The sequence below is a fragment of the Eubalaena glacialis genome, chromosome 15, assembly GCF_028564815.1.
Source record: "Eubalaena glacialis isolate mEubGla1 chromosome 15, mEubGla1.1.hap2.+ XY, whole genome shotgun sequence".
Lineage (NCBI taxonomy): Eukaryota > Metazoa > Chordata > Mammalia > Artiodactyla > Balaenidae > Eubalaena > Eubalaena glacialis.
In genome coordinates this window covers 51777062-51804858 of record NC_083730.1, presented here as the reverse complement: position 1 = coordinate 51804858, position 27797 = coordinate 51777062, and the positions used below count along the sequence as shown (strand labels likewise).

Genomic DNA, 27797 nt, shown 5'->3' with positions numbered 1-27797 from the left:
CTGACCTAGGTACCCAAGTAGAAGAATGTAACAGCTGGAAGAGGGGGTGAAAAAAAAAAAAAAGGAACAAACAGAAAAAATCAGAAATAGAACAGTATGAGAAGACAAGAAGTGGCAAGTGTTGTTTACCTGTCAGCTGAAAAACAAGAAACAAACGGAAAAATCAGACATAGAGAAGACGTACGAGAAGATGAGAAGTGGTAGGTGTGTTTACCTGTCAGCTGACATCGATTAATCTTGTGTTCTGTGATGTCGCTCAGTGACTCAAACACCTGGAAGCAGCTGTCACAGCTGTGCACGGCCTCGTCTTCCAGCTCCTCCCCATCTTCTGGCCTCTTCTTACAGTCCCCTGCCTCTCCATCTTCAGTCTTGTCTTCAAGTTCACAGTTGGGGTCTGAAAAAAAAATCAAGACTGTAAGTATGGTGTTTAAAGACAGGTTCTTTGAAAGTAGCGCTTCATCTTGCTACCAAAACCAGAAACACCTTTTTCCTTGAAGCTGCACTAGGAGGGCTTTATTGTAGATTTTATTACAGGAGCATCAAAAGTAAGACTTCCCTAAAATTTGTCAGTTCGTGATGACTGGAGTTTTTCCTTTTCTCCTCCAACATGTAGCCCTTTTCCCAGCTCCTCTTTCAAATAATTTGCCACACTTAAGGTTAACTTTGACATTTTTTTTACAGCCTTTGTTTGCTTACAAGAGAGAGATAAATCACTTTTAAAATTAAACAGTCTCCAATGCAAAGGGAAAAACCACTGTGCTTGAGAATGAATTCCTTTTCTGCTAAATATACTCTTTCACAGGAAATTACCAGAATTAGCCAAAAGTCTAGAGTAAGCTAAGCTAATTACCATAGGCACAAAATTGACCTTTACTTATAAACTGGTCAAAACACACAGTTACCCCATTATTTGTTAGACAGCAATAGCAAAATAAGTTCTACCACATAGCAAAACATTCTTGCAAGCACCAATTCAAGTGTAAATGTACTGGTATGTCTCTTGTTTTCAAAATCATCCCAAAAAAACCCCAAAATATACAAAGAGCAATTGCAAATTATAATCAAGTCAACAACTTGAACCGGCATTATCAGTTTCAAAAAGCTAAATAGAGGGAAAACTAAAAATAGTGCCATTCTAACCCTAAGAATGATACACAAAGAGCGAGGGGGAATAAGAGAACAAAACACATGCAATATTTTCACTTAGAGCTCAATAAATACGTTGTGATTTTTTTTATGCTGTCTTTTGCCTCATTTTAGCGAAGTATCCCCAAACATTCTAGGGTCACTGCTCCTCTTTGCAGGAAAGCACAGAGGGAGAGAAGACGCCTCTTTAGGGAAAATTAGGATAATACAATCTGTGACTTAACTTACGGGACATTCATTTCTAATAGCAAAAAGTCCTCCAAAGTCAGAAATAAATTATGTCTCAAAATAGAGTTTTCAATGAACAGTTACAAAAGAACTGTATCCAGATACCTAAGAAATATGTAATGTATTATCTGTAGTCAATTTTTTTAGATATGGGAGGATAAATATTTGCAATGTTACGATACAGAATTCACAGAATCAAAGTAGCCCAGGCTTCTTAGAAAAGTCAGTAAGTGCCACCACACCACTGTCCACTGTCGGAAAGTGCTTCCTGCTACCTTGCATGTCACGTGCTTCTACGAACCTATTTCTACAAGTCACAGTACTCCCCTTTGGCTGGCAGTTGTTCCAAAGCCTTTCTTCACATCTGCAATAAACTTAACTATACCACCACCCTTCAAACGATTCACATATACCAAAATCAACTTACATTTCAACATATATAATAATCTCTCGGGTTTGTAAAACAAAAGCAGAATTCCCAAATCAAAGAGCAAGTAGTTTTGTTTGTTTGTTTATTTTCAAAAAAACCCAAAAAATGTGTTTAAGTAAATTGGTAATTTGAGTTGATTTGCCGTCTGGAAAATTATCTCAACACTCTACGCGGTACCCATTTCAATATACTGGGGTTTAGACTGCTCGTCCCTGGGGGAGTAATCACAGGATCTTTTTCGTTTGTCTTGTACTTTGCCCAGCACAGCACGGTGTCCAGGTTGAGTGTTTAGTAAATATTATTTAGTGATGACAAGAAGGGAGGGGAGGGAGTAAAAAAAGAGTACACTAAAAAGTCCTTTACTGGTATTTCTTCTGTAAACAGGAACAGACCAATCATCTCCAAATTCAAAAGCACCTACGTGCCTACATTTTCCAAAACTGACACTGTATAATCCATCACATTTGCCTTTACTGGTTTCAAATGTTTCATCCAGAGCTACAGACGCAAGAAACAGGTAATGGTTCAAAGAGCTCCAACAAGCTAAAACCAAGTGGCAAAATACTGCCAAATTAGAGTAATTCAGGAAAACAAATAACTGTCCCAATTACGGTGAACTGGCCCGCACACCGTTTAACACGCGGTGGAAGGCAGCAGGTGTACACTGAACACTCAGTTGTTTAGCGTGAGTTTCCAGTTTCTCATAAAACTGACAGCACTCAGAGAAATGTGGCTGCTAGAGCTGAATTTTAATACGATTATTTAAATGCTATGCATCAAGTTTGCAGGCCTGTTTGTTTTTAAATAAGCAGACACTCTGAATACTTGAAGCAGTATGCAGTGAAAATGATAAGAACTTGCCTCCCTTATTATTCAAGGATATGGACACTTTACACGAATCCAAATCAAAACTATCAAACAAATAGGAAAGCCTGCATGATGCTTTAGCTCTTAACAACTAAATGACCCCAGTCCATGCTTCTGACACTGTGGCTAGTTATTAAAAGGAGGGTCATTTTAAGACTAATAAAAAACGGTTTTGCTTCCACTTCTGCATTTACAGATAGAATCCTTCAGGGGCTGAAGTCAGTCAAGCTTATTCACTTCTGCTGCAACTTCAGGATGCAGGCTCCAGCCAACTGGCGAATTGTTTTTTAGGTCACCACTTAAAGAGGGACCCTCTTGGGGGGTGGGTGCGATTATAGCCTATGATGCTTTGGTGTAGCACAATGAGTCCTGGAAACCCAGACTCTCTCCTTGAGAGTAGATTTTTTTTTTTTTGCCAACCTCCACATCCAGGAGGAATTCTTTCTCGCCCATTCAAAAGATGTGTTTAGGGCTTTCCTGGTGGCGCAGTGGTTAAGAATCCGCCTGCCAAGGCAGGGCACACGGGTTCGAGCCCTGGTCCGGGAAGATCCCACATGCTGCAGAGCAACTAAGCCCGTGCTCCACAACTACTGAGCCTGCGCTCTAGAGCCCGCGAGCCACAACTACTGAGCCCACGTGCCACAACTACCGAAGCCCACGCGCCTAGAGCCCGTGCTCCGCAACAAAAGAAGCCACCGCAGTGAGAAGCCCGCGCACCGCAACGAAGAGCAGCCCCCACTCGCCGCAGCTAGAGAAAGCCCACGCACAGCAACAAAGACCTAACTCAGCCATAAAAAAAGCAAAACAAAAAAAACAAAACAAAAGATCCGTTCATTTGCGTTAGGAGTTTCCATTCCTAATGGCAGTTGAGGTAGGAAGATTCTAGAAAGCTGACACTGTCAACCATTTCTTTCCCACAGGCGGCTACACTTCAATAATTGCACATGGACTTAGTTATGTAGTTTTTATAAAGCCCTTTGAGAGTCAGTCATAAGAAATAACTGTACTGCTCTGCTAGCCATTCAGACCTCTGACTTCAGCCCAAGGAGTTATAAATACAACGTCCGTCCCTGTAAGCACTGCTCCAACCCGAACACTACTGCAGAACGGACAGCTTGTTATTCCAACTCTACTGTTGTACTACAAACCCACCCAAAGGGCAATATTTTAAGATATCCGCACACCCCCCTGCACTGCCCCCACAAACCCCATCATAGCCACAGGCACCACTCTGTCCTCTGCCCTAAAGGAGGCCACCCAAATTCGTTTCGTCCATCACAAATGACCTCTGCCCAACCAACCTGCCGGCCCATCCCTTCAAAAGGGTCCCTATGATGCACTGGACTGAAAGTGTTCAGACTCGGATAAAAGACACAATTATTACTGTAAAAATAAATGGCAGCTCTCTGTTTCCGATTTTGTTAACGTTACTTGTAAATGGAAATTTAAAAGAAGTGTAATTTTTCCCCTTATTATGTTCCCTGGCGGGTGGTTCCTTCCTTCTTCTCATCCTCTTCTTCATAAGGGTTGTTATTGCTACAACTTGGTTTAATAAAATTACAACTTTGGGGAAAATGAAAAATTGCACTGGCTAAAAAGTGTTGGAGGCTATAAACCCATGGACTTCAATTAATTTCAAGTGTGGGATCCGTTTAAGGCCAACCAGCAGAAATTCTGTTCTGTCCATGTAAAAATGAGGTTTCACCACATTTACTTTTTATAACCTATATAAAAGTCAAGTAAAAGTAATGAATATCTAAAAGCCATCTCAGTGGACTGGCAAAGACTATCTGTATTCTTGAAACTCATCCTACATATTTCTCTCTGTGCAACAAGGATTCCATGCCTGATCAAAGTTAAAATGTCAAACCACTGAGAAAACAGCCCAATTTCCAATCCATTTCACTGCCTAGAAATGGACCTCCTTCCAAGCCACTTTTGCATGGAAAAGCACTGGCAAAAGAAAGAAAAACTAAGAGATCATGTGGTTATAATTATTACCAGGCAAGGAATATTTCTGCAGCTCAGTGGTAAAGTAAAACTCTGTTGCTCTCTACTCCCAGTAGTGTCCATCGCAAAACAACTGCCTCATTAAATCTCTGCAGTAAGATTAATATGCCGTAGCTGCACTACATTTATAAACTGGTACTCTATAAAAAGCACACTTAATGGTAAGAGCCAGAGCCTAGACACAAAGTATTACTATAAAAACTTCTGGCAGTGAGTATGCAGTCCAGGCCCTCTGTCCTTCTTGCTGGAGGTATAAATGAGGCTTTTCCTGGTTGACTCTAAGCGTGAGGCTCTACCTTACAAACCAGTACATTTTTATAAGAGTGGCAGAAACACAGGGTTCTGAGGATGATGTAAATATGAACGCAAGAAGACTACTTAACAACTAAGATTGGCAAGAGATGAATGAACCCAAAATACTCAAACACAAACACAAACTTAAAACTGGACCATTTCCTTATAGTTTGTTCTCTGGTCATAGCCAGCTTTTCACCAAATTAAACAACCATGGCATGAATTACTCAATCTTAAAGCAACCCACATAGTGCCAGTAAGTTCAAAAATAACAGCTAAAATATGCATACTGCCTTAAAAAAAGAACATGTGATGACCATGACCTCCTGGAATTTAATTACCTAAAACTATAAAAAAAAAATAGATGTTCAAGAAAAAGTGGCCTCAACACTACATTACTAGTGGACTGGTAAAAATATGTTTTCGTTATTTTGGAAAGCTGCCTAAGTTTTTTCTTCCAAGGATATCTTCTGAAAATAAAAAGAGCACTATAACCCAGGTCTTATTTTGAGGAACCCTACGGTGAATAAGTAAACAAATAATTTAAACAAATGCATTCCACACTCAAATGTCCCCAAATCACTACAAATGTTGCACCTCAAGTTAACAATAATCTTGTGCAAATAATAATGAATTGTCTGATGTTTCTTTTTTTTTAACATCTTTATTGGAGTATAATTGCTTTACATTGTTGTGTTAGTTTCTGCTGTATAACAAAGTGAATCAGCTATATGTATACATATATCCCCATATCCCCTCCCTCTTGTGTCTCCCTCCCACCCTCCCTATCCCACCCCTCTAGGTGGTCACAAAGCACCGAGCTGATCTCCCTGTGCTATGCGGCTGCTTCCCACTAGCTATCTATTTTCCATTTGGTAGTGTATGTATGTCCATGCCACTCCCTCACTTCGTCCCAGCTTACCCTTCCCCCTTGCCATGTCCTCAAGTCCATTCTCTATAAAAAGAAACGAAATTGAGTTATTTGTAGTGAGGTGGATGGACCTAGAGACTGTCAAACAGAGTGAAGTTAAGTCAGAAAGAGAAAAACAAATACCGTATGCTAACACATATATATGGAATCTAAAAAAAAAAAAAAAGGTTCTTTAGAACCTAGGGGCAGCACAGGAATAATGACGCAGACCTAGAGAATGATGTTTTTAAAGCTCACATGTGGTCACAACAACTGGCCTTCTAGGGTTTACTGACATCTTTAGAAGTCCCACACCTAAAAAGAAAACCAGATACTACTCCTATTTAGAGCAAACCATGTCTGAAAGCACTCCTCCCCTCCAAGTATGTTCAAATCCCATCAACTGGTGTATCTTGATAACTTTCTAAGAACAGAGGAAAAGTGACCTTTGGGATACCAAGAGTTAACAAGGAGCCTCCCTCCTTTTCAAAAACCAAAGGGTGGGGTCATTATTTTGCGCTTTCTGGGCTCTACATATGCATTCTCACTGGAAATCCCATAAGATGAAAACAGATTCAGGGAAAATAAATCGTCCACTGTTTATAAAATCGCCAGCAGGCTCTAATGAAGGAATGCGCCATCTGGCCCACACCTACCTGCTACTCTGCTACCTCACTTTTTTCTACTCTCAAGAAAAGGTAAACAAACAAAAGGAAACAAAAACAAAAGCAATCAGTGAGGTGGCCAAGGATGAGCATTCCTGGAACTTTGGCTTCAGGACAGGGACGGCCCTCCCAGGCTGAGACCTGGCTGATGGCAACAGGTCCAAAGAGCTCAAGTGGTCAAGGATAAAAACGTGCTCTTTTTACTTTTCCTGCAATGTTTATTTTCTAACCACTCTATTCTGTGAAAGTTATTAAATTGTTTTACAGAAAAAAAGGAAAAAACAAACCAAAAAACAAAAAACCTTTTCATGTACTCTTCTCTCCTTTGTCTCTAAAATCTTCTCAGACAAAAAGAATTATCTCTTATGTTAAACAAAATCACACAGTTGAAGTTTAGAATTTCTGTGGTTTTGCTTGATTGTTCTACAGGTCTATCATGATCCTTGAAGACCAAAGAGAAATATCACAGATGCACTATTATGAAGGAGCACATGCCAAACATGAATTTATTACCACTCTTCTTTCTACAATGAAATTCCTTGTAGGAGGATGCTGAGTGGGAGGAAATTAGCCTTGGGAGAGGTTAAAACACACACACACAAACACACAAAACAAAAAATATACATGCACATTTTGGAACCAAATAAAACGTTTCTTGGCTTCCAATCAGAATCTTACTCAAATTTCCTTCCTCTTCTTCATCCCTCTTTATCTTTAACATGAAATTTAGAAGAAAGCCATCTTAGCACTCCAACTTTCATACAGAGTATTTATAAACAGATCCCTGCCTTAGTCATTTAACCTTCAATTTGAGTGACTGTGGTTGCCTTGTCACACCTTCAGTAAACAAACATTTTCTGAGCACCCACACAGTAATAGGCATTTGGCTAAGGCCCTCGAGATGCAAAGTCTAAGACCTGGTCCTTGTCCCAAGGAGCTTGCAATCTGCTGCAGAGCTTCCCAACCAGCAGGTCAAAAGCAGGTTCAGGTGTTCAAGGATATTGATCCTTTCCGCCCTCAAAGTGGCCACGTACAGCTTGAGATAACTGGAAACTGCAGGCCAATTGCCTCTCCATTTATCCAAGTGTTTCCTTCAAAACTTATCATTTTTCTGCGTGTGCCATGACATGAGAAGGGCTGGCAAGCACTGGGGAAGGGGGAGAGAGAGATGAGTAAACCAATGACTGCAGAAGGAGGGATAACTGCTCGGATGGAGGAGCCCACAGACTTTTAAAAGCCCACAGGCTTTTTTTTTTTTTTAATAAATTTATTTATTTTTATTTTTATTTATTTTTGGCTGCGTTGGGTCTTTGTTGCTGTGCACGGGCTTTCTCTAGTCGCGGCAAGCGGGGGCTACTCTTCATTGCAATGCATGGGCTTCTCATTGTGGTGGCTTCTCTTGTTGTGGAGCATGGGCTCTAGGTGCACGGGCTTCAGTAGTTGTATCACGTGGGCTCAGTAGTTGTGGCTCGCAGGCTCTAGAGCACAGGCTCAGTAGTTGTGGCGCACGGGCTTAGTTGCTCCGCAGCATGTGAGATCTTCCTGGACCATGGCTTGAACCCGTGTCCCCTGCCTTGGCAGGCGGATTCTTAACCACTGTGCCACCAGGGAAACCCAGCCCACAGGCTTTTAAATCAGATGGTGCAGGGCAGGAAAATGTTACCCAAAGAGTAGCAAAATTGGGCTAAGTTTTAAAGAATGGGTAGCACTGATGGCAAGTAGAAGATGGCTCTCCAAAAAGAGGAAACATACGTAAAGGCAGAGATGCAAAACATGATGCTTTCCAGGAAGCGCAAGCTCTTCTATGCTACTCAAATGAAGGGCTCTGGATAGAGAGGAAAGAAAGGGGAGCAGTGGCAGGGACAAGGCTAGAAAAGTGGGCAGATCACGAAGGAACTACTGTGAACTAAATGTTCAAATGTTAACCTTGGCGCTATGAGAAATCATTGAAGGATTTTAAGGAGAGCGACTGATCGCATTTACATTTTAGAGAGATGCCCCACTGGTGATTAAGAAGACGGTTTGGAAAGAGACCAGACCTGGAAGCAGGGAGACCAGTATGGAGGGTCTGACATAATGCAGGGAAGAAGTCCAAGAGAGCAAGCTAAATCAATAGCAGAAAGAAGGTCATGGGAGGCATCCCAGAAACAGGATTCAGAGGACTTAGGACTGACTGTGACCCTAAGAAAATGGGGAGTTGTCTCAGTGACAGCCAGGCATCGGGCATGGTGGAGCCGGTCCTAGAGATGAACTTGCTATCTCGGCTTTAAAATAGGTGTATCAACCAAGGCTAATGACTTGCTTTCTTCACTATCTTCACACCCAGATTTTGCCTTTTATCCACAATCCCAATAAAGCCAAAGCTGGAGACAGACTGGACAGAAATACCACAATCACACCAGCTAACTTTTTAATCTAGTGCGACAGATTTGCAAAGGCCCCGGTGACACTTCCTGGGACTTAAGAGGTTTTTGGTGAGATTCCTTTTACTTTCGTCTTATTTCAAACACACACAAAGCCAAGGAAACATAAATGCAAAATTTGACTAAGAACAAAAACAGATACTGATTCTAATAGCTGTCTTTTATTCCATCTTTTAGGGAAAAAAAAATTAACCCTTAGTTTAAGTTAACATGATTCCACATGTAGTTCATGATCCTTTTTGAAAGACAAAGTAATCACACTAGACCACTACTGTCAATAATATAAAGCCAAATGAAAACATTAGAACATTCACATTAAAAGGCTTAGCCTTAATGTGGAAGAAAATATTGCGAGAAACCACAAAAAATGATAAGTCAACAGGGCAAATATGAGATGGAAACACTAAAATGGGGACACAAACTCAAAATTATCTAACCTAATAGAAAATGAAAAAAATTACTCTGCAAAGGTTTTGTTTTGTTTTTCCCCTAGATGAAGGGTTTCCAGGGAACTCTCCAATGTCTTTTTATTGTTGTTTTTGTTTTGTTTTGTGAGGCTTCTTGGCATACACCTTTCTTCTCGCCAGATTTGAGACGCTTGATTCTTCCAGTTACCCTGATGCCTTCATGCTCAGCATCGCTGGCTCACTGAGAAGGGGCTGTTGATAACATCTGAGTATAGTCCCTAACTCCCTACAAAAACAAACAAACAAACAAAACCAACTTCTACATCCCTATGCTCAATATTAAACCAAGCCTCATGGACCCTTTCTTCCATTTTATATCAGAAAAAATATTACATAAAAATATTTTTAATATCCAGATACACAGGTCTAATTTGCTACAGCCAAGTGATTTTAAAACTGCTAACAATCCACTCTGAAGGAAAACAAATTATTTTTAAAAGATTTATGCATAGTTTTTAGCACATAATGACCAGGTACCTTGAAAAATGCTTCTTAGGGCAACTACAACAATAAAGGAAACACGTTTTGAAACTAGGATTCAGGCATTTGGATATCTGGAGAAAAGTCTAGTTATTTCTTCTTTAAATGTAACCAATAAGCCTCAGGTATAGTAGCACAGCAAGGAAGCATTACTCCATCCCAGCCAAAGAAAATCTGGGAAGAAAAGTTTTATATTCCAGGCGTCATACTTTCTGATACTTCTACCAACTGTTCTTATGACTTCAGCTATTTTAGATTAACACCAATCCAATTGTAACAATATTTCTTAATTGGACACAAAGTTACCTATGTCAACAATTACTGAAACACTAGCTTAGGGAGAAAGTTTTGTTTTGAACAAGAAATATCCGTTTGCTGCAATGTTAACAATGCTCATCTTTAAATTCTGAGATGATAAACTCCAATCTCATTCACAAAAATCATTCAAATATTACCACTCCATTCTCTTTATTAGTGACTTTGTTTTTGCTTTTGTTTTAATTTGGGAAGTTCCTCTTCTAAATTGCAATGATATATTTGAAAGACGGGACAACTGGTTTTGCCTAAAGGTTGTGAATTAAACACAAGATCTGGATGGAGCATTATTATCCCACTAAATGGAATCATATAGCTCAGGAACGTGAAAAACTTTGCTTATTTTTTTCCTTTTTCCCCTTCCGAAGCTCCAACTGGTTCTCAAACAAACTGGGGATCAAACTGTCACTAAAATAAAGTAGAAAATAGTTTTAAAACAACATTTTTTAAAGATTTTTTTTCTTTCCTAAAGTAAGTGTACAGCCCACATTTCTAAGAAATGATCCCATTCAGGAAGATAAGAAAGTAGTTTCTAAACAACTAAACAACTAAACATTCAGGAAGATAAGAAAGTAGTTTCTAAACAACTTATTTGGTAACATGATGGCTCAGCGAAAAAGAAAGAAGGAAATAGAAAAATCCTATAAAATAAGGTACATGTTTGTATAATGAAAGATCAGAACAAAAAGTGAGGCTGTGATTTATGACTTATGAGCTATTACAAAATACAAGAAAATTTATGTATAATTGGAAAAAATTCATTTTGTTCTCCTCTAGTTGGGCTAATAAATTTTAAAATATAGGCAACCCTAAATGTCTAAGGTTCCTTCAGCCTGATAAACAAAACAAGAAAGCCCACACAACCAAAAATAAACTATAAAAATAGATCATTATTGATCTAGTACCATTTCTGAAACACTTTCCTTAAGGAATTTGAAACAAAGGGAATAAAAGAGCATCATTTTTTAACTTTTTAACTGCACTTTTCATTTCCTAGAACACAAGAACTGCTTATGTTTCCATGAGTTTAATGTTTTTCTTTAGTTCTAATGCAATATCTCCAAAAACCAGATTTTAATAAGGCACCTTTTTCCTACAGAATGACAACCTTGCCAAACGTGCATTCCATCTGCATGTATCTGCAGACAAGTAATAAAGACACCAGTGCCATTAGCATAATCAATACACAATTTACAGAGCTACCCAGATAGAACTGAAAGCGAACGTGTATGCCATTATCTTAGTAACCATAAATTAATAGTCGTTTGTGGAAATATATTCCCACTTACATTGTTTCAATCCTGAATTGTCAAGATAATGAGCATAGATATAGATATAGATAGTATATATTACACATAAATGTTTTAAATGATGATTTATTATCAGATAATCCCCAAATATGCATAAAGTAAAATCAACTAAATCAATCACACATAGGGCAGAATGGCTGATAGATAACCATATTTAACCATTTTGTTTTTTTTACCATGTGCTTTAATAAGCAGAAAATATATATATAAATATACACATATATATAACATTCAGAAACATAATTTTCACTGGAGAAGGAACATGTTCTCAGATGGTGAGCCAGGAGATCTCACCCTATTTTCTTAAAAGAATAATAAGGACACTAATCTGGTCAATTCTACTACTTGCTGCTTGCAATTTTTAAAAATCCAACCCTTTTGAAAGTTTGTATTTAGCCAACACTATAAAAAAAAAAAAAAAGTATGTGCCATCTCTGAGCTCTCATCTCTAAGACATCAGAACTGGCGTCATTTCTTCCGGGATGGTGACGGGTCATGCCCGATTCCCTCCATAGATGGCATCGATGTCCCACCAGTCCTCGGGACAGCCCACATCCAACACGTGTGTCCATCTTGTCACAACAACAAAGCAAATTTGCATGGAAAAGTGGCATATTTCAAATGAAAGAAAGCAGACATTGCTTCAGGATGGTAACCTGCCACTGGGAGATGTGAATTGGTTTTTCCCCCTAGCTTCTCCACACAGTGTATTTAAAACAGCCAACGTGACATTACCAGAAACTATTCAGCCCAAAGTCAGCTGCATTGCTCCAATGTTGTAGGCACAGTCATCGGTCACTTCTCCTATCACTCAAACTGGTGGAGGGCTCGACCTAAGCAAATCTCCTGACCTTTCAGTGACAGCAACCAGAAGAACACCTTTGAAAGTCCACTCAACCTCTATAAGGAAGTATTTCTGCTGAGAGCTCACCAGCAGTGGGAAAACACTCCTGGGTCCCTCACTCCAGCACCGCACCCCACCCCGACCTTCTCTAAAATACCTCCCAGATCAGCTTTCTGAGGCATGCGATTCTTTTATCTGAAGCCAAAGCCTTGAATCACACAATTAGGGATTTGTCAGGTTTCCACTGCTTTCAATTCTCTCTCAGGTGTAACTCACTAATATCATATTTTTTTTTCTTGTAGAAGTAACTTTTGGGGGTTGGGGGTGGAATAGTACAGGGAACTGAGATCAAAATGCTTAAAGCAAAAAGGAACACAAGAGGGGGGAATGCGGTGGCCAGAGGATTCATTATTTCCACCTCTTGATTTGGCTTAAGATTGGCCTTGGCTTCTTCTATTAGAAAATTCTGAGACTCAAGCCTGCCTATTTTCAAGTCGGGAAATCTACATTCTTTTTCTGCTTCAGCCCTGCTAATGGGATGAGATCTGTGTCTGTGCCTCAGTTTCCTCATCTATAAAACTGAGACAATGATAACTGACAAGATTCACTTAAGATCAAATGAAATAGATACACAGTGTCTTTAGAAACATTAAAGAGGTGCCCAAATACAAAGTATTTGCCATAAAGAGTGAACTCACCTCTCCTCCAGCTCCATTACCCCCCCCCCTTCATTGTAGAGAATGGTTACTAAAAGTTGAATATAAAAACTTGCACCATTCCTCTTAGGCTTTCTCCAGGAGGGGGAATAGTTTCTGCTCTACACAAAGAGACAAGGCAGCCACAGACTGTGCCATGCACGCCTCAGGACTTTGCAGAAGAGGGAAAGATGAAGAGGAAGAACTGTGTCTGCTTCCTCAGCTTCCCCATGAACTTCACCCATAATCAAAAGCTGGTACTACTTACAAACTTTCTAAGAGGCTGCTAAGACACCTGTTAGGCATCTTACATGTGTTACCTAATACAACAGCCCTGTGAAATAGATTCTTACCATTTTATTGGTAAGAAAACTGAGGCTTAGTAGGTTTCATAACATGCAGGATTCAAAACCAGGTCATCAGGCATGGTATCCCTCAGGTCAACTCACTGGGACACACTGATAGGGGACAAAAGCCTGAGACCCTGACAGCTAACACTAGACTAAGGAAGGTGACTCTCACAGGGCAGGAGGTCTAGGATTCTGGCTTTTGTTGAGAGGCTGAGAAGGATGGGGAAAGTCACTTTACTTTCTACAGCCTAGAATGTGTACAGCCGTGAGAGGCAATTCCTAGAATCAGAAATCAAGAGACTGAGACTCTTCCCTGTTCTATCACAAAGTCCTAGTGTGACTTGGGATGGGGCACAGAAGCTCTTCCGGTCTTGGAGACGTCAGGGTAGATGGGTGCTCCAGCACCCTTGCCCCACTCGGGCCACTGCACTTCCCTGGCCTCTCACCTCTTCTCTAACAAGACATCCAGCCCCAGCCAGGGCCGACCTGTTAGGAAACTGAAAGGCCACCCCAGCCCTTGCTAAAGCGTCTTCTAGGATATCTATTTCAAATTATCTCAAAGTGGAATTTCCTTTGTCACTTACTATCATTTAAGGATATTCCACTCATTAAAAGTGGCCTCGCACAATCCTCTTGACTCTCTCCACCCCGATTTTCAATTACTATTTCTTTCACTTCATTTAGTATTAAGGTTGAAGGAAAAAGTATAAATGGATATTTGAAAGTCATCTGATTGGATGTGTTAAGGTTTTAGGCTTTGTCCGTATAGAAAGACAACTTTATGACAGTTATAATTTAGTTAAAATAAAAAGACATGGTAGTGTCTGCCCAGAGTATCAGACAAATGAGTGCTGAGGTCAACCAGCGGGCAACGGCACAGGCTGGGTTTCTAAAGCCCAAAGGGACAGTCGGAGCCCAGCAATCTGGGAGTGGGGACTGGGTGATTTCATGAACTAAACACAGAGAGGACTGGTGACTACATGAGCAAGGGAAGGCAAGGGGAAATAAAAATAAAGCAAACTGAACAGTTAGGACTTACTGCAGAAGGGAATGAAGAAGAAATGAAGAGCAGAGAAAATTCAGACAATCTGCCCCAAAATAAGGTTTCACATAAAATTAAAGCAGCGGCGAGACACAGCCAGGCACAGACTGGTAGGTCACAGCCAGTCAGCAAGATACATTCCATCTTTACACCCTCTCCTCATACCACTTCTAGACAACACAGAATTCCTCTCTGAAACCTAGAAGAAAATGCTTCTAGATCAATTTACTGATGGGTATGGTGATGTAGAAAATCATCCCCTTGTTCAGCTAATTCCTCTGTAAACTCAAGCCCAGATTTACCTTTTTAATTTAAGGATTATTAATCAATCTACTATGATTAAACCTTCATAATGATACATGAGTTATTTGTCTCTACCTCCTCTCCCAAGAACGATTAGCCTACCTTTGCAAATTAGCATTTAGTGACGGCCCTTTTGCAAAGAACCACAAAGACAAAGACCTGACTTACCAAGAAGATGGCAGAGGCTCTAAAATTAATTAGCTCCACTTTATGTTTCCATTATCTTTTCATTGGAATTTCTGCAGGAATTTTTCCTTCAGAACTCTCTCTACATTGGCAAAGCAAAGTGGAGCTTGGAATCAAGGGCTGCTTTGGCCAGTGGGAGGGGACTTGTCATGGTGGACTGAACCCAGCGAAGACGTCCACAAGGGACCCATCCAAGGCAGGCCTCTGAAAGCTGTGTCCAGCCACACGGGTACCTAGAAATCCACAGAAAAGACTTGTAGCCCATGGGATGAAGGGTTTCCCCACAAAAGGGAGAAGACCTTTGAGAGTGAGAGTAAGAAACATTTACTAGGTATTTCTTATCTGACAGAGACTATTCTAAGAGCTTACATGAATTAACTCTGAATTCTCACAACAACGCTATGAATTAGGTACTATTATTACCCTCACTTACAGATACAGAAACTGTAGTTCCAAGTGATTTCGTAATTTGCCCAAGGTCCACAGACTGAAATTTCAACCCAGGGAGTCTGACTTAACACCCATGGTCTTAACCACCATACTTTATTGACCCATTTACTAAATGTTTGCTAAGCACCTATTGTATTTCCACAAATATGCTTGGGTGCTGGACCTAGAAGTGTGAAGGGGGGCAGACACGGCTCTGAAGCCAGTGTGATGAGAAGACAGAACTAAAAGAATGATCAGAAAAAAGAAAAAACCTTTCTATGTCAGACACAAACTCTATTAGTTACAAGGGAAAAGCCTGACAAAACTGAAAATTAAAACATTTAAACTTCTGTATGGCAGAAGAAAACAAATTACCACCCACAAAGTCAAAAGAAAAACTGGGGGAAATATTTGCAACATGTAAGTCAGAAAAAGGACTAATTTTCTTATTAACATGAGCTGCTCTTTCAAACCAAAAGATAAAAGAGTCAAGGAAATAAAAAGGCAATTCACAGAAAAATAAATACAAATGGTTGTGTAAACATATGAAAAGATGCTCATAATTACAGAAATGCTAATTAAAATGTCAATGAAATACCATTTTGTTTATTTCACAAGCCACATCAGTAAAGATAAAGTATTTAAACACAGGCACTCTCTAATCCTGTTGCTAACAGCAGTGTGAACTGGCATTACCTCTGCGGAGGGCACATTTGCAATATCTATCAAAATGTTAAATGGGTGTTCCCTTTATCCAGCAATTCCAGTTTTAGAAATTTACACCATATATATAATCACACATGTTAGTAAGGATGTGTGTATGCTCACTGAAGCAACATTTGTAAATAGTAAAATAAACAAGTAAAAAAAATAGAAATAAATGATGGAACGTCATACAATGGATACAGCTGTTAGAATAAAGGGAGGGCTTCCCTGGTGGCGCAGTGGTTGAGAATCTGCCTGCCAATGCAGGGGACACGGGTTCGAGCCCTGGTCTGGGAAGATCCCACATGCCGCGGAGCAACTAGGCCCGTGAGCCACAACTACTGAGCCTGCGCGTCTGGAGCCTGTGCTCCGCAACAAGAGAGGCCGCGATAGTGAGAGGCCCGCGCACCGCGATGAAGAGTGGCCCCCACTTGCCACAACTGGAGAAAGCCCTCGCACAGAAACGAAGACCCAACACAGCCAAAAATAAATAAATAAATAAATAAATAAAATAATAGAATAAAGAGAAAGGTCTTAAGTGTTGATATGGAGGGATTTCTAGGAAATATACTTAGGGAAGACAACATAGAGAGCTCCCACTTTTGTATGGGAATAAAAGATACCCAAGATACCCACATATATGCATTGCCATCTAAGAATGGTCCAGTTCGCTGCTGAAGACATTACCACTAGAATCCTCCTCCTCTAAATAACGGTGGAACACCTATTTAAAGAACAGTTGGTAGGGACAACACATCACCAATATCCCCAGCTTTTTGAAAGTCCGCTTTCCGCCACTTTGATTTTATGAAAGATCTACATCAGTACCTGCTTTCTCTAACTGGAAGAAATCCGAAGACGATTTTCGATGTTAGAAAAGAAGGTGGAAAGCAAGAATAGCATTCGTGAGTTTGTTTTGCAGCAAGTCCAGCCGTTATAGAGGCAGTGCTCACCCCACAGCAGCAAGAGTGGCACCACCAACTCCTTCCCCAGGAACTACACTGGGCATCGCAGCAACAAGCCACCAGAGCTTTGAACTGTGTCTGTGAGCATCTGTGCTTTATCTCAATTTATTTTGTGCATCTGTTAGCAAGATGTATCCTAAGGTAATTGCTTCCTTGCTATACACCAGTTCCTATACAAAAGGTTTCATAGGTACGCTCTACTTTCAGATAGACTGCGGGTAGGGGGGACACTATTAGCCTGTCCAGGGTATGGATGCATCTCACTAAGACTTGGCTTAGAGAATTATGTGGATGGTGATAAGGGTTGTAGCTTCAAACATCCTGTCATAGACTGTCTTTTGGGACTTTGTGAATAATACCATCATGAATAGAGACAACAGAAAGTGTTTAAAAAATGTGAGCTGAAAAGTGAAAAAAAAAAAGAAGAGCATTGGTAGGTAGATTCCTGTTTTTTATAATCTTTCCACAGTTTTTCTATGTAAGTTTTCAATTACAGAATATGCTCATGAATTGTTGATGCATTGTCGTATTCTAGTATTTGCTCCTTGATGTGGAAAATGTGCTAAGAATTTGTAAAGATCATAAGCAGAAACATATTACATGATTCGTATATATTTTCCTAATTATCTATGAGGTTAAATGGAGAGGAGAGTTGTTAAATTCTCTTACGATGCCAAAATGAGTGAGTTTATCCCATATTTAGACAGCATTATAAGAATTATAAGAAATTCAGATATTTGGAAGAATAAATAGATCTAAGTGATGAAAAACTCAAGAAATATAGTTAGGGTAGTTTACTTAGAGCGGAAAAACCAGGCCCATGTACAAACGATGGCCAGAACTTGTACACAAGTTAGTCATGTGCAAATAATAGGTACCATTTGTATGAATTGAATGTATACCGTTGTTGCAAAACTAAGTACAGTTTGGAGTTAAACAACATTAAGAGGGACACAAAGAGTCTTCTAAATATGTCTTCATAGACTGTTAGCTCTGTGAAACCCATGGGCAACTGGGTCTGACTTTTTCCTTACTCTATCCTTAGCACCTGACACATAACTGGTACTCAATAAGAATTCCTGTAGCATGCATAAGCATGCTCAATGGTTTCCATTCAAAAACATATTAAACCTCAGATTTGGTTTGAAAGTGCTTCCTCCAGGATCCTTCCCTGACCTCACTCATATCTCTGGGAAATGTCCTCATAACACCAGGGCTTTCCCTTCACCTAATAATAAGTTACTAGTATCTGCTGAATTGTTCATTTAATGTATTTCCACTGCTTGGCTGTGACTCCACAAGAGCATAGACCCTATCTGTCTCCTTCATAGCATCCCCAACTCCTAGCACTCCAGGACTGGTAAATGATGGATGTGCAGTAAATATTTGTTGATTAAACACATGAGTGCATTAATGCATTTGTTTGTGCATTTGTATGCTTGTTTGTTTACCACCTAATTTTAGGCTATGGGGATTCAAAGAAAAGAAACACAGAACTCTGCTCTCAAAAAGCTTATCGACAACCCAGAAAACCAAGGTATTGTCATAGTTTCTATGACATATGAGATATGGAAGGGATAATAAAGAGAGGAGTCATTTTAACTCGGGTGGGTCAGAAAAAGCTCCACAGAAGATGTGAGATGAATCTTAAGAAATGAAAACAATATTCAAGCCTTTATTATCGCACAAAACCAACCTGAGAATCTACAATCTAAGCCTGGAGGAGTGAAGCGAGGAAAATCACTAAAGGTTTGGGAAATGTTGCTTTATGAAAATGGTACCAGCATTTGGGCAAACGGATGGACACGAATTGAAGATGAGGAGCCAACGTAAATCAAACTAAATTAAAATGCTGTCCTTAAAGCAACACACTTTGACCTTGCACAGCTGCAGATTCACACCTATTCCCACTGCAAAAATCCACCCGAGACCCAGGCAAATATAGAGTTGGTGAGTCACTCATACGTACAAATTCTAGTTCAAAGTAGCTGCTGCTATTAGGGCTGCTCCCAGTTGAGATATGACAAACCCTTAGTGGGGTGAATTGGTCACTGGCCCAAGGTTCTCATCTAGAAGCTGAAAGCTGCTCTATGAAAATTCCAGAGTTTGAACAGAGTCAGTATCCTTATAAAGGCCCTGAGAATGGTTCAGTGTGTAATTCATGTTTCTTTCTGTGTTGGTTCCCTAAATAGGGGGTCTGGACAAGAAATCACAGTGAAAAGTAAGACCTTCTCACCTCTGCTGTTTGATTTTGTTCTCAGCTACAACCCGATCAAGTTCACAATTTTAAAAGCATCCCTGCCCCATTAATATGAATTACTGATCAACTTGCAAGAATTACAGTTTTTCAATATGAGAATTCTATGATGTTAGAGAGAGAAGGGAACTCAGAGTCATCAACACATTCCTTTGGTAAAATAAATAATAATAATAAAGTGATTTTTGGTTCCACAGAAGTTTACTGAGCACTTAGTATGAGTCAGGCACCTGGCTGACCCTCTCCTGGCCTGAGGGAGCTAGGAAGCTAGGAAGCCATTCCAGGGGTCTGCCAGACCATCACACTCATACTGGATTTTAAATATGCAAATCAGCAAGTATAAAAAACAGTTACAATTAACAGGAGCTATAAAATGCTGTTATTATCTTGTAATGGTTTTATTTTGAAGATTAAAAATTTGGCATAGTGATGCAATACTTATGAAAATGACATATATGATTTTGGAGGAAGCAAAAGGGATTTCATGTGATCGTCTTTTTCTCCGGTCAGTTACACCCCACCATCACCGCTGATTCTGCACTCACGTCTTTGAACATGAAGACCATCAAGACAACCAATATCATTATCCCTAAAGTGTCTTATGCTTAAGATCCATGATTCTGTAAAAGTTTATTTCAAGGTATTCACCTATTTCCCTGGGGAAAAATAATTAAACCTGCGCTATGGACATTTCATTACTAACTTGTTTCATTCTTTAGTGTTCTATTCCTGAATATTTAATGGAATGAATTCCTCATGACTTGTTTCACCTCGATTTTATATAGCAATTAGGGACTCTTAATTGAGGTTTAGTTTTGCTGTTTCTTAATATTAATATCATACACATTCTCCAAGAGCCTCCAATTATTTCAAGGATGCCACAAATTCTTTGAAATTTTTAAAAATTTACTTTAGTATCACACAATTAGCTTTTAGAAACATTATCTAGATTTTAGGAGGGCTAAAAGATATTGCAAAGTCAATGACCTAAATCCAAAAAGAGTTGGAAATAGATATTCTATTGTATTTAGTGGTTTCAGTTCAAGTGAGCGTATCTACCTTTTAATCATAAGAGAAAACAAAGCTCACCATTCTCAAAAAGTATAACTCACCAAACTTTCAGTGCCAAAAATGTTTTTGAAACTCATTTTATCTAACTTTTTTAACTGACCCAACTTGCTGAAAAGTGAATATACCATATACACATATCTCCCACCACTTGCATTGCTTTCTTCCCCCAAATTAAAAAGCAATGGAAAGTATTTAACATCTCATCCAATTTTCTAAACTCTAAGCTTCATAAGAGCAAAGCTTATGTCTGGTTCACAACTGAATATTTGGAACTAGCACAGTGCGTGGGACAAAACAAGCACTAGAAAAAACAAACAAAAAACAACTTGTTGAATGATGAAATGAGCCCCCTCAGTCTACAGAGAGGAAATCCGAATCCTGGAGAACAGAGGGTAAGGTGACTTGTCAAAAAGTGCAGACAGCAAATCAGAGCTCGCCCCCTGCTCCCTTTCCACTCCACAGCCATCTCCTTACTGGCACTAATATCCAAGTCACGATACTTATGACCATAACTAATTTTTTCTGTTTTTATTCTCAACTCTTTCCAGGAATTAATATGCATTCCCTTGAGTCCACAGTTCTTTTTCACCCCTTGCCTCATGTCCACAAAAAGTACATCTAACTTTGTATATTACACACTAACAGCCCCAAACCACCCTCCACAGAGCAATTTCAGACTCCGTACGACAGCTAATGAACAAAACATTCACTGGAACTCATGACGGCATCACCTTCCCAACCAAAAGTTCTCTTTTGGCTTCATTGGTACTTGGTAGAGTGGTGTTTGTGAATACTTAACTGCCTTAAATGTATAAAAATAAGAAAAGACAAAAGTGTGATACTAGTGATAGAAAGCATATGTCTAATACACTTCTAACAATTGAGACACGCTAAATCATTAGGAATGCTGAAAGCAATTACTATTTAGTCATATTCATGCACTTACTAGACCTAATCTGGTTCTATTGTAAAGGAAAAGAATAACATTAAGGAACACATTTGAAATGCTAGAAATTGTTTCTAAGAGTCAACATATTGTTTAAAAAATTGTAATATTTTTTAGAGTCCTGGTCACAGCACCCCTTCAGTACAGGAATTTATCGTTCACCTTACTGACCCTTCAGCTCTTCACAGGTTTTCACAAATGTATTCCGCATGAATATATGCGACTGTCTATACTTGAGAATGAGAACCACGTATCTCCTTCGTTCCCGTCAGCTAAATAACTTTCCATCTTGATATATCTCTCATAGTGCACTGATGGGATAAGAAATTTGGGGAAAAGCCAATCTTGAGAAAGAAAGGAGAAATAATTTCAGTGAAATAATGAACCTCAACGGTACAATGATTTTAATTTCTAAAAAAAATTCTATTCTTTACAATGATACCAATTTTTATTAGGCAAAATCCAATTCAATCCATTTTTTTCCTTAAAAAGTGACTAACACTTATGAATTCGCTAACCAAAGTATATTTTAAATAGAACGTCAGAGTATGTTTGTATGTGTGTACATATTGCTTATGTGTATATCTCATACAGAGTTGTGATAACTGAAACCTTTTGATTTCACACATATAAAAATTTTTATTGAAACCAAAACACCAAAACATAATTCCTACAGAATTATGAAAATGAATATTCTGAATGTCACTTGACCACATTCAGTGGAAGACAGCTATGCTCATGCATGAATAGTATATGCTTTCCAAACCAAATCATCTTCATTTGAAAACAAGACTTTAAATGCTCAACACATGTTCAACACATACACATGCAACTGACAAATTTACATATATATTTTTCTTTTCAGACTTTTTCAAACCATTTACTATCCCATGAAATTAAAATTGGTGTCCAATTTAAAATAATAATTTTTAAAGGTAAGCATTTATCCTTTTTCGGGAGGGGTTTCTAAAAAAGGGGAATTTCTAGACAGTAATACTTGAATCTGGATTTTTTTTTTAATGACAAAATTATAAACCTCTGCAATCAGACATCTAGCATAGAAATGCCAACGGTAGTGTGTGCTGCCATAATAATGATACCCCCAAGATCAGCCCAGTGCCTGTAGCTGTGGCAGGGTCCCCAGGCAGCTGGGTAACTGCTGCTTGATCATTATGCCTGCTAAAACTGAAGCTACTGAAGTTTTAAAGAATTCATGTCTTACTGAATTTCTTTCATCTCTAATAATTACTAAACTGGCATAATTACTTATACTAGAGGTGGAATGTGATGCATGCTAAAAGCCCAAGCTGCCTAAAATTAAAGTTTAAAAAAAAAAAGCCACAATTCTACTTAGTTTTCAAAGATTTATCTTGTGTTAGGCTTTTATGCCAAGAGTTGCATAATTATTTAAACCATTTAAAAGCTTTCCTTACACTATTTGATTAATACTATAACAGGGCTATTTAAATTTACTAATGTTAACTTTAAGTTTTAATTGCTTTGTAATAATATTGTTGCAGAACGTATTTTAAATCAGACAAGTACACTTTCATTACAGCAAACAAGGTATATGCAATCCTAGCTAGTGTACCATGTAATCCCCAAACAAAAAACGGGAACATATTTCAGATTTAATTGAAATGGGATTAGAAACTTGCATGCATCCCCCCCACAGAACTAACTTTAACCTTTGACAGCACAATGGGAGTCAGTGGAGAAAAAAATTAAATACATCTGGGAAAATACTTAGCCAGAATATCAGCCTTTGTATCAAAATTTCATTCAATTCAAGAGCATTCTTTAACATATTACTTAATGACAACATTTACATTTTAAACAATCCATAAGGCTTCTAAAATACGTTGCAAATCTTAAAATTATTTTCTCTAAGAAATAACTAAAAACTCAACATGGTATTCATTAAATCCAGCCATGAAGAATGTATTCTATGGCAACAGAATTAGTGACATTAAACCAGCAATGTGAATTCTGTCAGATGAATTAATAAAGCACAGTAATAGGAAAAACACACCTTTCATAAAATTCTTAATTGATCTTGGTAGAATTGCTCTTTTCTACTATCAAAACCTCTTTCTCCTCATTGCATGGTTTTACATCAAAATGAAAATTCAAGCAAGTATATTTGATATTATGTTTCGATTTATGTCAACAAGTAATTCACTAGAATTTACCAGACTAGCCAATTCTCAAAAACTGACTTCCTTTAAAAATAAAAGGAAGGGAGCAAAAATGTTCCTGTAAGTTGAAAAGAAATATCCTACAGATATGCTACAAGACTTGCAATGACCCAAACAAGCAAGCAGAAAGAACTAAGTATAATTACTGAAAGCAAAAAGTTGAAAAATTCTGTCATCACTATTAGACATCACTGCTGTCAATAACTACAATGGATTTTAAGGGATATGGGAATACTCTGGCAAAACAAAAAAGAAAAATTATTAACAGCTTGCTTTATAAAAAGCTGCTAATCTCAAATCCCTTTGTAATTTCATTTTTACATGTATGCTTTTATGTTCAATATCCTATTTTTCACCCTTTTTTGACTGGATGAATAAAAGCCAACAATCCACTCATGCATCAAACAGATGTTTTTGTTTTTAAGGCCAAGTGGAATCTTATGAATTTTTGTTCCCTCCCTTTAGGAAGATGCTGCCAGAACTGCTGAAATTGTGAAACCAGCATTTTGGAAAAGACTCACTGGACCATCAGTCCTGGAAGTTTGACTAGCACTCATGGGATTCGTGCCAACTGTAATTGCTGTTTTTGTTTATGTAGGATTGTCTACTGATTGGACTATAATCAATTTAATGACTTCAACATCTAGTCAGTATAATTTAGAGGTGGTAGAGGGAAGAAACAGTCCCTGCTTGATAGATGCATAAAAGTCCAACTGCAACTGTTTGAAGGTGGTACAAACACTGAGCTTCTGCAGTGTTTCCAATCATCAGGCTTTTTAGCATCTAAATCCAAAAGTAAATGCATATATTGCTGTGTGCTGCAGAATTAGTAGAGTATTTTGCCCTCACAATTATGAAAAAGAATATATGTAAATATTTTCTCAATATTTTTTTTAAAACTTACTTTAGGTTAAATCTAGTTATTAAAAAAGGGAGTCATGCTTCATTTATCTAAAAATAATTTTGAGCAAAAATCTATATTGCAGGTTTTAATTAAAAGCAAACTATTACTGTCTTAATGCAATAGTTTCCTTACTATGGCATCATTTCCAGAACCAAAACTGAACCTCTAGTGATAAGGAGTTGTTTTTTTTTGTTTTTGTTTTTGTTTTTTTAAGAAATAAAACACATAGAGTACAAGAGAACCACTTTTTTTTTCTTTTTTTAGTTATACTTCACCTGTCTACCTATAAGAAAATATATTTTTGACTTTGAAAAAAAAGTGTTTAAATAAGGATTGGACAGTTTAATGTTTCTATTAAATTTAAGAGCTAGTACAAGCTCCCTGCAGCGGCTTTTTTAACACCTACAATTTCAAGAGCTTTTCCACCAGAGAATACAGCCTAGTAGATAGGTCTTCTGACTTTTGAAAGGTTATGGACTTAAAACCCATTGCCTTTTCTTTCAAATTCTATAGTTTACATTTCTTCTTTAAATTGAGAACTGAATTTTTGCCACCTCATTATATTTTTGCCACCTCTAAATAAATTACTTCTCCTTAAAAAAAAAAAAAAAACACTTTATAAGTACAAAAGAAGGTAAATGGGGAAAAAAAGGTCAATTCTAAGTGTGATAACTTCAAAATGTGCCAAGTTACAAAGGGCTAGCTACTGTGACAGCCAAGTTATACAAGGTATTTTGGGGCTGTCTTTCTCCCTGGTTCCCACCATTTCTCTATAGAGACCCCTGGTATGGGTTTATGAACACGTGAGGGTCCAGATATCCTAACTGTGTCTTGTGTTTAACTTGGCCATTTACATGTCTAAGTGCTCCCCTCTCTCCTCACCAGCTTTATAACTTGGCTCTTACTGAATATATCACACCTTTATGAAGTGGACCACTTTTTCCTTCTTACAAGTGCTTTTTGGAGTAAATTTCCCCCAAAATTGTTTTTATCAGGTAAAATGGCAGAGAAACTTCCATCAGAGAAGCACCACAAGAAATAGAATAAAGAGCCAGCAAGAAAAAACAGAAGTAGGTCACAACTGACCAATTTGATGCCACTGATTTGCTACCTCAGAAAACAAGCGGATAGCAGGACTATTTTCAGGCAGGTAATCTATTCAAATCTCGTGGTTACTCTCAGGAATTGAGATAAATAGATAAATAGTGCAAATGGGGTAGAGGGTAACTCATTTAATTGTCTGACCATCCATGCCTCTAAATACCGGCTTTAACTCTGTTTCATTAGACAGAAAGGGTTATTCTGAAGATTCGCAGCATAAGGACAGAATAAGTTTCTTGACTTTGTGTGTTGACTGAGAGAATTTTGATGCTAGGGCTCTGAGAGCAGAAGGGGTAAAACAGTTCCATGTTTCAAAATATAGTTCGCAGCTTTCACAAATAGAAAAGTGAATCTCTTTGGTGTTTAACAGTTTTAATGCACTTTAGAGGACGTAAGGAGACCAAGCAGGGCACGCTCCACTGCTGCCAGAAACCTGGCAGCCACTCCCAGGAGGCAGGTTATTAGGACAATTACACAAAAGTTTGCTAAGAACAAAAAATAGTGCACAATTTAAAGTAGATATTCATTCAAAATGCTAAATTTATGAGTACCCAAAATAAATTCAACTATTAATAGAATTTTTGGTAGTCCTTATTTTTAAGGATTTGGTTGAAAACAAAAACTCCAAACTTAACTGTCATTTTGTTTTGTTTGTACCTGCCTTATGTAAACTACTCCCCTGAGACACGAGTTTCAAATTATGGTATCAGAAGTGACAGCCATATCAGAAACATCTTTTGAACCTTGTTTGTTAAAGAAATCGTATGGATGTAGGAAACAAGTTGGAGACTGAATGCAGAACTTCATGTTTTATTTAGAAGGGCACATTGCATTTTCATGGTTTCCAATGCCTCCTTCAAACTGGTGAAAAGTAATCTGCAAGGTTTTGAAATACTGTCACTCCTCTAACAAAATCACCGTTTTAATCTCTTAGTTGCAAAACTACTAATCAGTTCTTCGTAAAAGAACAAATCAAAGCTGCCTTGCTATGCCTGCTGATAGCAAAGTGTTGCTCATTGCTTATTATTATTATTATTACTATGCCAGAATATTTGTCGTAATAATACCTCCCTGGCTTTTCTAGGATCCAAGTGTGACCTTCCAAACAATATAATGGACAGAACACTCCTCGAACACATTTTGGAAAATGGAGACCCTTCCTGGAAGACACAGGGGAAGGAAAATAGTGAAGAAAAGGCTAGGGATTTAACAGGAGCCACCTAGAATGCCATTCTACTGCTCCAAAACCGCTACTAATATCACAATTACTCATCTGACATAGTTCATCTAAATACGTTTTTCCAGGTAAATGCATACCCTGAAGAAAAACAAATCCACTCTTCAGCGAGGACTGTACTATTTTTATTCCTGTCTTCAGCTTCTCACCCCAAAGCTCAGCCAGCCCACCTGAGGCCATTCACTCTTCTGGGAGCCTTCCAAGCATCTGACAGAGGAGACCACCACTGTGTTCCGTGCCCACACAGAAAATGGAAGCTAAATCTTTGTTTTTAACGTAAATATTTTATTTAGAACTTGGCAGTTGAAACACAGATGCTGTGTCTTCATGGAGAAGATACCGGAATATTTTTGCGATATGACAATATAACAAAAGAATAAAATGCCCTCTACTCATTTTCACTTGCCACTTTTTTGCTTATTAACTTAAGGACTGCACAGGTCTCCGTCCCAGTTATTCTGCAATCCGACTTGTCAAAGACTGCCCTGCGAATACTGCCAACTGACAGCTTCACTGACCGCCCATAAAATCCTACGTGCATGAGAATAAATCTTCTTTAGGAAGCCCGGGGTAGCATATGCACCACAATCAACAGAACTTTCACCGTGAATTCATTCCAAAGGCAGGCGAGCTGAATGCCCAGAAACTGCAGATGAGCAAAACTACCGACTGCGCAAACTTCAATAAACTTTTTAAAAATAAAAAGCCCCCAGCAGCCCTTAAAACCGGGCTGACACCAAGCGCTCCCCTATCAACTCGGAAAGTTCTTTCCAAGTGACGAGGAAGAGGTTCGTCCTGGTACTCCGCTCAGCGTGACTTTTAAGGAAGCTGAGAGTCTCACGGCAAGTTCCCCCAGCGCGAGCGTCGTCCGCCGTTACCCTGACACCCGCGCACGCCCGTGGCGTTTATTTTTTCACTCTCCACGCTTGCATCTTTCAGGCCCTCGGTCTAGGTTTTCCCAGAAAATGTGTGGCCCACGTGAATGGAAATGACCACAAAAACTGTGTCAAGACACACGT

At 38.7% G+C, this 27797-nt stretch overlaps 1 protein-coding gene across 4 annotated transcripts in view; it reads right to left on the bottom strand.

The window, feature by feature from the left end:
* The window catches only part of ZNF521 (zinc finger protein 521), a 280496-nt gene that overhangs the window by 249980 nt on the left and 2719 nt on the right, over positions 1 to 27797 (bottom strand). For all 4 annotated transcript variants that reach the window (XM_061168987.1, XM_061168986.1, XM_061168988.1 and 1 more), the window contains one exon: positions 215 to 394. In XM_061168987.1, coding sequence (XP_061024970.1) covers positions 215 to 394 — 180 coding nt within the window. The remainder of the gene's footprint in view (positions 1 to 214; positions 395 to 27797) is intronic.